At 40.8% G+C, this 13,698-nt stretch overlaps 1 protein-coding gene across 7 annotated transcripts in view; it reads left to right on the plus strand.

Annotated features, from left to right (window-relative positions):
• Positions 1 to 13,698, plus strand: part of SEMA5A (semaphorin 5A) — a 498,071-nt gene that overhangs the window by 469,616 nt on the left and 14,757 nt on the right. For all 7 annotated transcript variants that reach the window (XM_042806859.1, XM_042806857.1, XM_042806861.1 and 4 more), the window contains one exon: positions 3,336 to 3,554. In XM_042806859.1, coding sequence (XP_042662793.1) covers positions 3,336 to 3,554 — 219 coding nt within the window. The remainder of the gene's footprint in view (positions 1 to 3,335; positions 3,555 to 13,698) is intronic.

Raw genomic sequence — 13,698 nt, forward strand, 5'->3', positions numbered from 1 at the left:
CTGGTATTATGCTAGGCCTCGAGATTCATACTCCATATGGGCTTTTCAAAATACCATGCAAAAGTATCAATATTCTAATATTAAAAACTTGTTAGGGGTGTGCCTTGATTAAATATTAGCTATATAGGATACTGAACAACTCTTGTGTAGAAGAGACTGCATGATCTGTGTTGTAGCACAGTGAAAATGCCTCAGAAGCACAAGGTCCTGAAACCAAAGGGATTTGCTACAGAATGCTGTCTCATTACTTTAATTTTCAGCTATGTCTTCTTTTCTCTTAGGTTTCTTTTCTAGTATTTTATATTGTATCTGCTCCTGTGTTTATAGCCAGTAATTTTGCTTGGGTCACACTTTTTTTTTTTTTTTTTTTGCATTGTCCATAAAGAAGATATTTACAGTTTTTGTGGAAATGCAGAGGCTGCATTGCTGGGATACTTACACAGAGTTTTCTGTCACTGCCAAAGGTGCTCTTTAGTGTTGTGTTCAGAGAGGCAGCTGTTCTGTGGCTTGCCATCTTCTGAAAGAAATAATTTTTCTTATTCCTTTCCTTAATGTATGTGAAAGAGAGGACCACCTGCTTAGTTTCTCTCTCCACATCTTCATAGGCCTAAACTCTTATAATACTCAAGAAAGATCCTCAGAATACTCTGTAGAACAGATTTATAATCCATCTGTTCACGGTGTTCTCCTTTTACAAGAAGTTGCAAGTAACTTCTGAATACCATCAACAAAAGGAGATTTTAGGAAAGTATGAATATGCAAAAATAATAGGAAAATAGTCACGTCTTGAATAATCAGTCAAATCTCCTCCTTAATAGAGGAAATGGACCATGTTTACTTTTCATAAGAGTCCAGGTGAAAGTAAAGCAGGGGAGAGTTCACTGTTTCTACTTTTTTTTTTTTTTTTTTTTTTTTTTTTTTTTTCCATTGTACTTAAATACCACTGAATCGTTTAGGTTGGAAGGGACCTCTTGAGGTCATCTAGTCCAATCCCCCTGCTTGATCAGGGTCACCTACTACTGGTTGCCCAGGACCTTGTAATGCTGAGTTTTGAATATCTCCACAGATGGAAACCACACAACCTGTAAGGGCAACCTGTTCCAGTATTTGACCAGGCTCACAGTAAAAAGGTGTTTTTTTTTGTGTTCAGGTGGAATTTTGTGTGTTTAATTTGTGCCCATTACCTCTTGCCCTGTTGGTGGGTACCACTGCAGAGAGCCTGGATCCCCCTTCTTTGTTCCCCCCCCTCAGGTGTTTATACACACTGATAAGATCCCCCTGAGCCTTCTCTTCTCCAAGTTAAACAGTTCCAGCTCTCTCAGCTTCTTCCCATATGAAAGATGCTCCAGGCCCTTAATCATCCTTTGGCTCTGCCCTGTGTTTGCTTCAGTAATTCCCATATTGCTTCTCTGTACTTGCTCCCTTTTTGGATCTGAATGTATGTCATGCTTCTTGAAATGCTGCTTTTAATATCTGTGCAATAGAATCTGGTTCAGCAGGAAAGAAATAATTGCCCTCTATAATCACTGAAAGGTTTTACCCATTTTTAGTCATTTTTATATTGCTGTACTTCTGTTTTCTTATTAATTTCAACAGTTTCTTATTACAAGTATTTCTGTGCTGCTGCATCGTTATTCCAGTATTGCCAGTTGTTATCAAATGTTGAATAAAAATAGGCAAAGCCTCATCTACTTTGGGATGGCTGTGAATGCACTCCTCAGGGCAGAACTTAAGCAGCATTACTAATACCATAACCACAAGTAGAAATAGGGTGTCACTGTTTCAGTACTGGACACGGTGAATGAGGGGATCTTCTGTTCTGGCTCCCAGAGCGCCGGTGCTGTTCAGCCCAGGGCTCCCGTTGGGCAGTCTCTTCACTGTGTGGCTGGTAGCTGTTTTCAGGGTGGGATTCAGTACACCTTCTGTTTCGTTAGCCCCCCTTTCATAGCCCCGCAGTGCCCGTGCTTGTGGCCAGGGCATAAAACAGTTTCTTAAGAATTAAGTTCGTGCTGCGTTTTAAGAAGCTGCAAACAATCCCCTGCATTTCCCCACTTTTGATGATACCGTTCCTCTGCACTTCTATTAGCAATACTGAAGCTCTAGCGTAGGCAAGCGGCCACATCCTCTGCCCTTGTAAGTGCCGTCGACGGGACTGTCTGTCACCACAACTACCTAAAAAAGTGCTTGTAATAAAAGCAGCAGTTAGCGGTCCATCAGTCATAGAGTTTCCAGTGATGCTAGCACGAGGGGAAGGTGAATGGCTTTGGCAACAGTAGGAAATCCCAGTAGTGTTGTTGGAGATGCTTAGGTGTAACACTGCAGCTCAAGAGTTCAGTGCTGTGCTCAGTACAGCCGAGGGAATCTTCTTCTGTGCAGCACCAAGCCTGAAAGTGACAAAGGTGCCCAAATTAACTGCAGATTATTAGAACTCCACCCAGGGCTACATGCAGGCATATTGGTTTTATCCAAGATTCTGTGTGTTCCCCTTTCACTGATAAATAGTGGATTTCTGTCTCCATTGCTTTTTAATGCCTTTTCTCAGTACTAAATTCACTTAGAAAAGATGTTTTCCAGTTGCCAGACGGTTATTTTAACTAGAAAATATTCTGTCGTGTGTGCCTCCAAAAGGCTGATTTCCATAGCTTATTATTCAACTCAGTGGAAAATAAACTGTTTTGGTTTTTTTTTTTTTTTTAAGTGGCAAAACATCACTCTTCACAAAAGTGCGATCTCAGTAGATTTTGTGGAATTACTGCTGTACGCCATCTAAAGTCTGACTATGGTTAGGATAAGCACAGTGCATTGCTTTCCAGGGCACCCGTGAACCTCGGAGCACAGCGAGCACTAGTGGGGACAGGCTGGGTAGGTCACGAGAGCAGAGCCCTGCAGAAGGACCAGGGGACCTGGCTCTCTGGCTGGTCACAGGCAGCTCAGTCCGGGCTTCTGAGGCAGCTTCTTCCTCTAAAACAGAGGCGATAACACCTAGGTTGTGTATTTGGAGATTTTCTGATGACAATTCCTGTGCAAGAGAAAGATCATTTTTATCATTTTCAGGTGGAGTAAATGGATTTAGTTCAGTCAATGCAGTTGTAAAGTTTTAACTAAAGAGCTGGATCCCAGTCTTCACTGCAGTTCTTTGCAAGTGATTATGAAATTTCTGTTATGGAAGAGATTCTAAAGATGAAAGTAGGGTTTGGATTGTGAGACTAAAGCACAAGACCCTCCCGGTTATATTACTGTCAGGAGCCTAGGAGTAAATTTGAAGACGAAAGGGTTGTTTTGGGGTGAGAGACTGTTTTAATCAGTATTGTTTTTTTCAATCCTTACTTTATTAGGATTGTCAGGGGATTTCTTGCGTTCTGGACGATACTCTGCTCATACCATCAACGGTGCCTGGTCACCCTGGTCTCCATGGTCTCAGTGCAGTCGTGACTGCAGTAGAGGGATACGGAATCGCAAACGGGTCTGCAGCAATCCTGAGCCCAAGTATGGGGGACTTCCCTGCCTCGGCCCATCCCTAGAGTACCAGGAGTGCAACATTCTGCCTTGTCCAGGTAAGAGTCAAATGAAATGAGAGAAGCATGTGAAAATAAAATAACTCATCTTCCAGGCTGTATCCTGTGATAGGTGGCTGGTTTGGTATTTTTTCAGTTGGTGGGTTTGGGGTTTGATTTGGTTTTTGAATAAACTACAGCTCAATTTTACCTTTATAACATAAGTGGATTTGGATAAGATTCCCACGTGATGTCATCAGTTTATCATAACAGTCATTAACAGCTATGTCTTTTTTCACTTGTGAGACTTTGACTGTAGAAATAGAATTTTAATAAGTAAACTTACGAAGACATAAGAAATATGGCAAGACATGAGAAATCTGGCCTAGTCTTTATTTAAACTCAAAATGCCTTTTTCATCACAGTTATCACTAGCATTAAATCCGTGATAGCTTTTGAGTGTAGAGCCTCCAGCAAACAAGGTTCAGGACTGATCACCAAACTAGATGGTAACTTAAGATTGTTCTTGGAATCTTGAGTTTCTCCTTCACTGAAAGTTGTTTTATGATTATATGAAAAGATTACAAGTAGAATATATGCTTTTGATAAACTACTTTGAGTTATAAATCATTATTGTATCTTAGATATTTGGGGGAAAGAGAAATTCATAGTTGGTCACCTCTCACCCTTCATAAAACAGACATCCAAACTCAAAGGCTTTTGAGCTTTGCAGGGGCTTTGTGGAAAAAGAAAAGGGAACGATATAGGAGAACACATGAAAAAAAAGAAAGTGCAATTGGAATAGGAGGAAAGAATTCAAGGTAAGACACAGTAGAGAGGAAGAAGGTTAATGACTGAGAGACTCAGTTCTTTCCAGTATCAGCAGATAAATTTAGAAATAAGCTTTCATACATCTTTAATTGTATACAGTGCTGCATATTTTATTATTGAAGACTTGGAGCTTTTGGCTTTTATTCAAGCATGGACCTGAAGGATTACTATGGCCGCATACACATTGCATATGTATATTGCTATGGGAAAACATACGTGTGTGTGTGTATTTATCTATGTCTATATGTATCTCTATATGTATTACAAGTTAAAACTGTGCTTCCTAAATCATATGGATGGGGGTTTTTAATATGAGTATTTTGTCCAGTCTTTACCAGTGTCAGTGCCTTCCCTAAGCTTTGTAAGCCCTTTGACAGGCACTGTCCATTCTCTGCATCAGAATCGAGGGACTAGATCCGTGCAGAAGACAGCTTGCCCTTCCAGGAGGACACAGTTTCTTGAAAAACGTGTTTCCACCTTGAATTGAACCCAAGTAATATGTTTTGACAGATATCCCAGCAGCTCTGTGAGTGTCCTGGCTGCTCAGTGAACGTGAGCTTCTCTGCAGGTTTGTGGCTAACGGGAACAGTAGGATTGCCTCACAGCTCCAATGCCTTAGGCAGCCCCCGAGGCATTCAGGCCTCCGGCTTACCCGGTGGTGGGGTAGATCCAAAGGGCATTTCTGCTGGGGATCCCTGCTTCAGTCTGGGTGGGCACCTATTGAGCCATCAAGATTGTGACAGAGGCGCTTGGGCACTAAAAGCCATCACTTTTTGGTGAAATTTTCTTACCGCATCCAAGGAAGAAGAAAGTAGCTTTAAGTACTCATTGTGTAGCTTCTCCGTCTGGCAGTGTGAGCATCTGAGGAGACCAAGGGAAGAGATGCTGTGCTTCTCTCTGAGCGTAGAGGCATGGTCAGTGGAGGGAGGCCATGTTTTCTACACCAAGCAGTGTTAGAGAGAGGTGGAAGGGAATCCTCAGGGAACCAACAGTTGGCAGAGAGTTCTGTAATTGTAGCCTAAACCTGCTCCACATTTGCACAGCCCTAGTGCGTGCTCTACTTCCTTAGTTCCCGAACTGCAGTCATAACTCCTTGCCTTTCTTGAATAATAAAATTACAAACAATTCTGTTTCTTGTGGCTGCCCTGTCCCATCGGTGAACAAATTGGAATGTTGGCAGCGATGCATTAGGTCAGAGACTTAGGAGGCCATTGTACTAGCATGTGCAAGCCTTCCCAGGAGCGCACACAGTAGGTAAAGCAAGCTAGAACATAGCACCTCCTCATCCGTTCCTTCTCCCCTTGCAAAGGAAATCCCTTCATGAGACACTGCCTTCAGCTTCCTTTGAAGCAGGTGAGTGGTGTGGTAATAGCTAACAGTTCTGCTCACAACCTTTAAGACATCTGCTTGTGTTATTGTACTGTAGTAACTGACATACATTCATTAAATGGGCCCAGATTATCTGTAAAACAGGGCCAGATTTGTTGTTCATCCCTTACTGTTGATTATTAAATTAAATGCTGTCTTGAATTTTGTTGGTTTTTTAAAAAGTTAAAATAAGTTAAAGGTTTCCAGAAGTGGTATTTTTAAATATCTCCAGGTGGTACGGTTGAATTTTTTGAAGGAAATTGTTCCAACCAGGAAAACACATAGTTATGCAGACATAAGTTTGATGTAGAGGCCCTTGTTGTTTATAAGATAGCCAATACCAAAACTAAAATACATGAAAGGTGTAAGGTAGAACTCGAAATTGTGCTTAATATAAAACTTTTTCCCTCTTCTGCTGTCTCTGAATTTGAAAATATTTTTAAACATCATTTCATATAAAGTGTGGTGGGCCTTTCTGAAGCAAGAAGGGGTGTCCCAATATGTCTAATAACTTTCTTCAGAAACTAGTTTGATTTTTGTTTCTAGTGCAAAGCAAAATTGAATAAAGATGTAGAACTTGAATGAAGTATTTAGATGTATGATAGCCTGCAAGGAATCACAGAGTTCCTCAGCTACAAAACTACTGTTTGCCAGTAATTAAGAAGAAATGTAAGGGACTAAGTCAGATCTCAGATAAATCTGAAGGGAAAACATTGCAAGCAGTAGATGTAATAGATTTCTTTTTTTTTTTTCTTTAAGATGGGAGAGTAAAAAATGATCGCAGAATAAGGCTTATCCCTAAATTAGACCTGATTACAAATTTGTAGAAAGGGAATAAATTTTTATTAGAGAAGCATACTGATGAAATTGAATTCTCTCCATTTCTAATGAAAGTCACATAAGGTGAAATTGGTGGGTAAACACGAACACCTATTAGTTTGGCGTTCATGAGACCTGAAGAAGGGGGAGGCACTGAAGAGCCTTTGCTCCCGGCCAGCGTGTACAGACGCGACGGAGCCCTCCGCAGGGGCAGGGGGAGAGCAGCCAGGGAGAGAATCCGTGTCTGGATCAATTTTCAGCCTTCGTGTTAACCGCTCTGCTGGGGACTGGATTGCGTTGCCTGGGCGCTTAGATTTTGGACAGCTATAGAAAGTCATTCTTACCCTGGCTATCTCAGTGAGTTTTCTAGAACGTTCTTGTTCGGCTTTGATCACACAGCCCTTGCAGATGTTTCTGAGAGAGGTTGGTGTGGGCGCAGATCTCGGTGTGCTATTGACTGTACCCTCCTCACGTGGACTAGCCTGTAGATAGAGTTGCAGGGGCTGAGTAGGAGTAAACACGTCAGGATCTTCTTGCCAGTGTGAGTGTCAAGGAGAAAAACAGGGATTCTGCATGGTTCATCCTTGCCCATGTAAATAAGTGAGGTGCAGACAGAAAGGCTAGGGAATGTGAAGAGACTTTATTCTGACCTTGACCTGACAGTAATGGCCGTAGCACTAGAAATAAAAATGCAACAAAGAAGAATTTGGTGCTTTCTAAGCTATACCTGAGCTCCCTCAGAGTAAGGACAGCCTCACCTGCTCCCTGCTGGCACCAAACCATTTAGTTACAGTCCAGTCCTGTCATCATCATCTCAGAAATATTCTGGTTAGAAGGAAGGGGCGAGATAGCAGCCACAAAGAAGCCCTCCTGCTAATACAGGCTCAGGTTCTACTTTGCTCCCTGTTCTGCTTATCGCAGAAAGGATCAACCCCTGCTGAGAAAGATGAGTGACAGAGAAATACACTGAGCAGTGGTTAAGTCATGCTGAGAGTCAATAGGACTTGATGGTTCTAAATCAGTTAATCTGGGCTCAGTGTCATCCTGGAAGATGCTGAGTGCTTACACTGAAAATGAAAAACACAGTGAAAAAGTCCGTGGAGCAATCACCGAGTGTACAAGGCTCTCTTGTCTGGTTAAGCGTCTTGCAGCATTGTTTTAAATAAATGTATTAATATATTAACAGCCAGTAATTTATGGTTAAATGTGCTGCCGGATCCCAAAACTTTACAAAAATGCTGCAGAAAATCTAGAACCTGCCTTCAGCAGCTACTGTTAAATCTTTCTTGAGCCTGCACGGGAGAGAGAAACTGAATTTTCTTCCCACAGATTATAACAAAGTAAATAGTCCACTGATGTGTGAATTGATAGCAGTCCCTGGGTAGATTACTTTTGGTTTGTAGTATTTGAAGGTTGAATATATAATAGCAAATTGAACAGTGCCAGAGAATTGCCAGAAATTGTACCCAGGCCCAGGAATATGATTTTTCTGTATTGTACAAGTTTTAGAATGATCCCTCATACAATTTTGCCTTCAACTAACTAACAGTGTCCCAAATAATCTGCAAAACCAGCTGGGGAGTCAGCGTGGGGTAAGGTCTGTTCCCAGTACACAGTTTCCATGTGGCCAAACTTCTTTGAGGGACAGGAGAATTTACACTGTTGTCTTGCACTAGCAAATTGTGCTTTGGCCCTCTGCCTCAGCTCCTTTTTTATGGCTCGGAGATGTGGTGAATAGAGTTGGGTTGGCAAGCACTGAACAGCCTGAATAACTATGGAGGGGACCTGTGAATACACACTGACATTGCTGTTTTCTTTGAGTTACTAATACGTGGACAATGTGAAAAGAAAGGAATCTATAATCAGACATAGGGGGGTTTTGTTATCCCTGGGAGCTTGCGAGATATTTACATTATGAAGAGAAATAGATGATGAAGAGAAGCATCGTTTGAATGGTAAATTCTTCAAATCTACAAAAATTACAGGAATTTACTAACAGTTGTCTGCCTGAAAATAACAATAACCAAACACAAGGGATTCTGTGCTAGTTCACAATATTACACAACTCTTCAGTTATTACTGTAGGAAAAGACAATTTTGTCATCATTTTTGCTTCGTTTTGTTTCTTGTTGCCTTCTCTTTTATTCTTCTGCACGTAGGGACACTTGGCCGATGTACCTTAATTAGGAGTTTAAAGCATAGCTACATGAGTGCCACTGAGTAGCGTGAGCTCCAGGAGCTCCTGTTCCCTCTTCCCCTCAGAGCAGGGTGGTGAATCAGAGAGAAAAGACAGTTGCCATCAATCGGATTTTAAATTCTGATACTTTGTGACAATGTTGGGGGATTTTACCAATTTCAAATTTTTATTCTAGTAGTTTTGGTTTAGTTATGATATTTTGGCTGAGAAGAACTAAATAAGTTAATACATCAATAATTGATAAAGCAAATAAACAATAAGTGAAAACAACAGTAATGCTAATGACAGTAATGAGTTTCAGATACACAGAACTCCCTGAAAGACTGTCTTTTATGCATCCCCTAAAGCCAGTTATTGCTTGTTTTTCCCTTCATTATTGCTTTTTTTTTTTTTTTTCTTTTTTCTCCTATTTGTTTTTACCTTGCAGCCATACTTGGCCACAAGGAAACAGGAATGTACTTAAAGGATCAGAGAAAATTTATCCTGCAGTAACTTCCTAAATCAGGGGGGTAAAAATTACTCTGATTCAATAAAAGTCACCTGTGAGGCTGATGAAGACCATCCCTCCACATGCTTTGATCTCTCTAGGCTGCTTCTGTACCCAGCAAGGGGAGGGTGCTACTGCCCTTTGGAAGCAACTGTTGCTTTTCTACCTTAAAAGTGTCAGTTACAGACTTAAGCACGGGTTGATCCTTAGAGTTTGTTGTACTTCCCTGAGAAGCATTCATTTGCCTTCTGTGCTTCTGCACCACACTATGCTGACTGTTTGTTTCGTCCAGAATTGCTGTTATGAATAACAGGTATATGTAGCATCACAGAAACCAGATTTTTTGCAAACTTTGCAAACTGGGATGTACAAATTGCTCTTTCCCACACTGAGACATGCAGCAATATCCCACAGGATTAGGAAAAAGCAGTAAACTAAGTGAGGTGGAAGGGGATGATCCCCAGGGAGCAGTTCTCTCTTGTGTCTGTAGGCTGCCCAACACGCAGTGCCCCTGGATTTAGCTTTCACTCAGCCCCTGGGAGGCACAGCATCTGCATTTGTGCAGGTGGAAAGGACTACTGCCCCTCCATTTATACCCCTTCCTGCATGCAGAACAGACTGACCTCTCGGTCATATTTTACTCTCTTTTGCTACACTTTCAAAAAGGTGAACATGAAAAGTTTTAAACCTATAGGCATACACAAAAAAAAAAAAAAAAAAAAAAAAAAAAAAGAAAAAGATTTTTTTTTTTGGGGGGGTGTTGTTTAAATTTGAAATGAGACCAGACAGTATGAGGAAGAGCCTGCAGTCCCCTCTGTGTTTGCAGGAAGGCAGGTGAGGTCAGTATGTCTGCCCAGGCTTCCTTCCACTGCCTTGTAAAACCCAAAGTGCATAGCAGGGTATCCAGTTTGCTTAATTGTCTCTTGAAATCTCTCCAGTAGTGTGGATGTTTTGTCATGTCCCCAGGAGACCCCATTTCTCTACGCTATTTCTCCCTAGTACATCCTCTTCCCTATTTTTTTTTTTTTTTTACTATAGTGAAGAAATATTTATTAACCACAACAACAGCCAGCAGGCAAAAAGTTGTTTGCTTTACTATAAAGGAAAGAGCATTGTTTGAGAACACCCTGCTAACTGAAGGGTGTCTTCTTCCAAAAGGGACCAACCTCAGTAACTGTCAGAAAACATAAAGACTTCTTGTATCTTGCATTGTGGAACTGCTTTAATGACTTTTGTCCAACAGCTCTACAAAACCATTACGTAAAGAAACTGTAGTGACTGGAACTTTCCTTGCAGTTGTGTAATTTTCCTTCTATAAGAAGCAGAAATAACGTTAAAGACTCCATGACAAAAGGAAAAAAGAAAAAAAAAAAAAAAAACAAACTAACAGCAAAACACAGATGGTGCTGTGTTGCTAAGCAACTTTAAAGATGAAAGAAACCACAGAGCTCTATTTAGGTCTTGTAAAAACACAAGCAGTAAATACCCACTCCTTTGATCCTATTTAACTATGATGATGCTTTATCATCCTCGGTTGCTGAGGTGGAAGATTTCTGGGGACAATTAAGAGGTAGTCATGATACTTCTTAAAAGGCCTAGAGATTTGGGATGTCAGCCTGTAGTAAATAGTGGTTAAGAAGAACAGATAGAATTACACTGTCCGGCTCAGTCATGATCCAATCTAATCTATTACATTGTGTCTGTCCTTTGCCATCCTCCCCAGACCCCCTGCTCCCTTTACACCCAAAGCACAGCCGTGATCGCTGCCGCTGTGCAGTGCGGTGACATCCCGGGGGGTCACAGCGGTCTCTGTGTTCTCGGCCACCTGGAGATAGAGGCCAGTTCCAAACGCACGTGCGTTTGTAATTCTCTCTGGTCCATTGAAAAATAAGTGGAAAGTACTGGGGGGTCACTGCCTCCGTTACAGGGAACGAGCCACAGGTGATGTTTGCAGACAATTTAGCTTCTGTCTGGCAATCTCAGGCTGTCGTTCTGTTTTGTGGAGGGCTATACGCTGCAGCAGGAACGCCTCTGATTATTCATTTAAGCTAGTCGAGAATCATTTTAAATAAAAAATTAAAAAAAAAAAACAAAAAAAAAAGAAAAGAAGGGAGTATCTGGAAATGTAAAGCCTTAATATTGCATGAAATTAATACCGTAGGTAACAACTTACATTTCTATTTCACATAATTTAAAGGAAAAAAAAAAAAAAAAACAAAAAACAGGTGAGTTGTTCTGAATAAAAGATACCATGTCTTGAAATTGTTATAAAATTGCACGGTATATTTCGCCTGCACTGAAGACAAATAACCTGTGGTGGCTTTCTTAGGTATGAGCTTGCATGATACTACATTAACAGAGTTATCTCAGGCAAAAAGACCTATTTGTTTTACAGTGACTATACGAATAAGAGTACAAGTCAAGCACTCTACTGAGATGCAGTATTTATTTATGAGATGTGGTATAAAACTCTCTCATACATCTGTATAGCTAGATGATTTGGCTGCAAAATATATCCTGGAAAAAATGTAGCAGTCATTGAACTCCTTAATAATGGAAATAATTTATTTAAATTACATACTTGGAATATAGTACCAAGTTCCATGAATACTGTCTGTCCAGTCAGGCTATTCAGAGGACAGATATATTACTTGCAAAAGTTTTTACAGCTATTGTTCTTACCAAGAAACTGCCAACTCCATGCTTGCTTGACTTATAATGTTGCAAACGATACAGAGAATAAAATGTTATCTATTCAACAACTTCACTTACAGTATTAGTTAATAGCCTTATGTATGCACTAGCAAATTACCTGTCTGATTAGCAGTTGAGAACCTGAGGGCATGCTGTATCTGAAATTGCATTCAAAAATGCACGTGTAGGTTTTAATATCAAAATAACCACATCCTCCTAGCTCATTTTCTCACTGTTGCAGCCTTTGCATAGAAATCATTATGTTTGACTCATCACGTGCATTTGTGATATACAGTGCTACCAAAACAAAATGAGTATTTTTTTTTTTTTAATTTTACATCTCCATCTAAGAGAGAATTTCAACGCAAGTGCTGCACAGGTATTTTCATTGTAAGGTGATTTTTTTTTTGGATTTGGAACCTCCTTTTTTTTGGTAAGAGGTGATTATGGAATGGGATTTCAATAAACCGGTGGAAGCTGGTTTACTCCTTGAAAGGCTGTTTTGATTAATTGAAATGAAAGGATCAAAAGAAGTCATTGTGAAATGCTGGATGGATGTTTTGGAGACTTCAGTGACAATCAATTCTTTCAACAAACCATGAAGTACAGTCTTACAAGGGATGTCTTAAACGAGCACATTGTAAAAACTGTGTACAGAAAATGTGTGCTCACCAACTGTTTTTAAAAGTAAGCAGTAATGAGTTTCTGTCTTGTGTGGTAAAACGCTCAGTGCTGCTGGGAGTGATGGGAGAAAAAAAGGTGAAACTTCTGCTCAGTTTAGGGCCCTGTCATAAACCAAAACTTTACTGGCACATTGCCTTTATTATACTTTCATATCTATTACATTATATCTATTATATATTATCTATTATATCTACTAGTGTTGGTTGAATTACACACCGTTTCTTTTAATCAGTTGCAGACATAGTAAATCATTTCCTTACTTAAGTATTAAGAAAGCAAGTGCTAACATATTAAATAGAGGTTTGAAAATAAATCCATTTTTTGTAGGATATGAAAATTTTGAAAGTTTAGGTTTTTGTTGCTTCCCCCCCAACCCCCTCCCTCCCTCTCCCCCCCCCGCCCCAAAGAAAAAAAAAAAAAAAAAAAGACAAATGAACAAAATACTGAGGTTCTTTGCAGAGGGAATGCTGTCCCCGGGAGAAGTACCTCTGACTTCTTGCCACGTGGCTGCAGATAGGAAGCCGTTGGCAGCTGGGCTGCACTATGGCCATAAATGCCAGAAACACGGCCCGGGGCAGCGGCGTGAAGAGCCGAGGGTGCGGAGGAGCCGGCGCAGTGCGGGCAGCGAGGTGACCACGCGTTGGGAGCCGGTCCAGTGGCCGCGTGTTGAAAGCCGTCCGGCAAACGGGGCTCCTGCGAAACCCGGCCCATGGTTCGGAGGAACCTTGTGAAAACTCGGGCTGGAGAACAGGCTGACGGGCTTGAATTAGGAAATACTAATGGCGGGGGGTGGGGGCTTGGGGATTATTCTTCAGCAACCTGTGTTTGAAACTTAGATTGGCAACTTCTTTTTGTCACTCGTCTGTTGCTTTTTTGAACTACTGCTCTTGTCCTGCTGCTGGCATCTGTGCTAGAGCTGCGTCAAGATTGTAAGATTATATTGGCCCATCAAACCCTACAACTGTGTTAGATCAATTGAAGTGGGTTTTAAGGTCAAAGCAATCTCATTTGGGTTGTGAAACAAAATCTCGATTCCTCCATCTCTCTGTTGATATTATTGGGCTAAGTTTTATTTTATGAATAAAAAATTACTTTGAGCTTATAATACTTCTGCTAAACAAGCT

This window comes from Tyto alba, unplaced genomic scaffold (genome assembly GCF_018691265.1).
Source record: "Tyto alba isolate M040663 unplaced genomic scaffold, T.alba_DEE_v4.0 Super-Scaffold_48, whole genome shotgun sequence".
Classification (NCBI taxonomy): domain Eukaryota; kingdom Metazoa; phylum Chordata; class Aves; order Strigiformes; family Tytonidae; genus Tyto; species Tyto alba.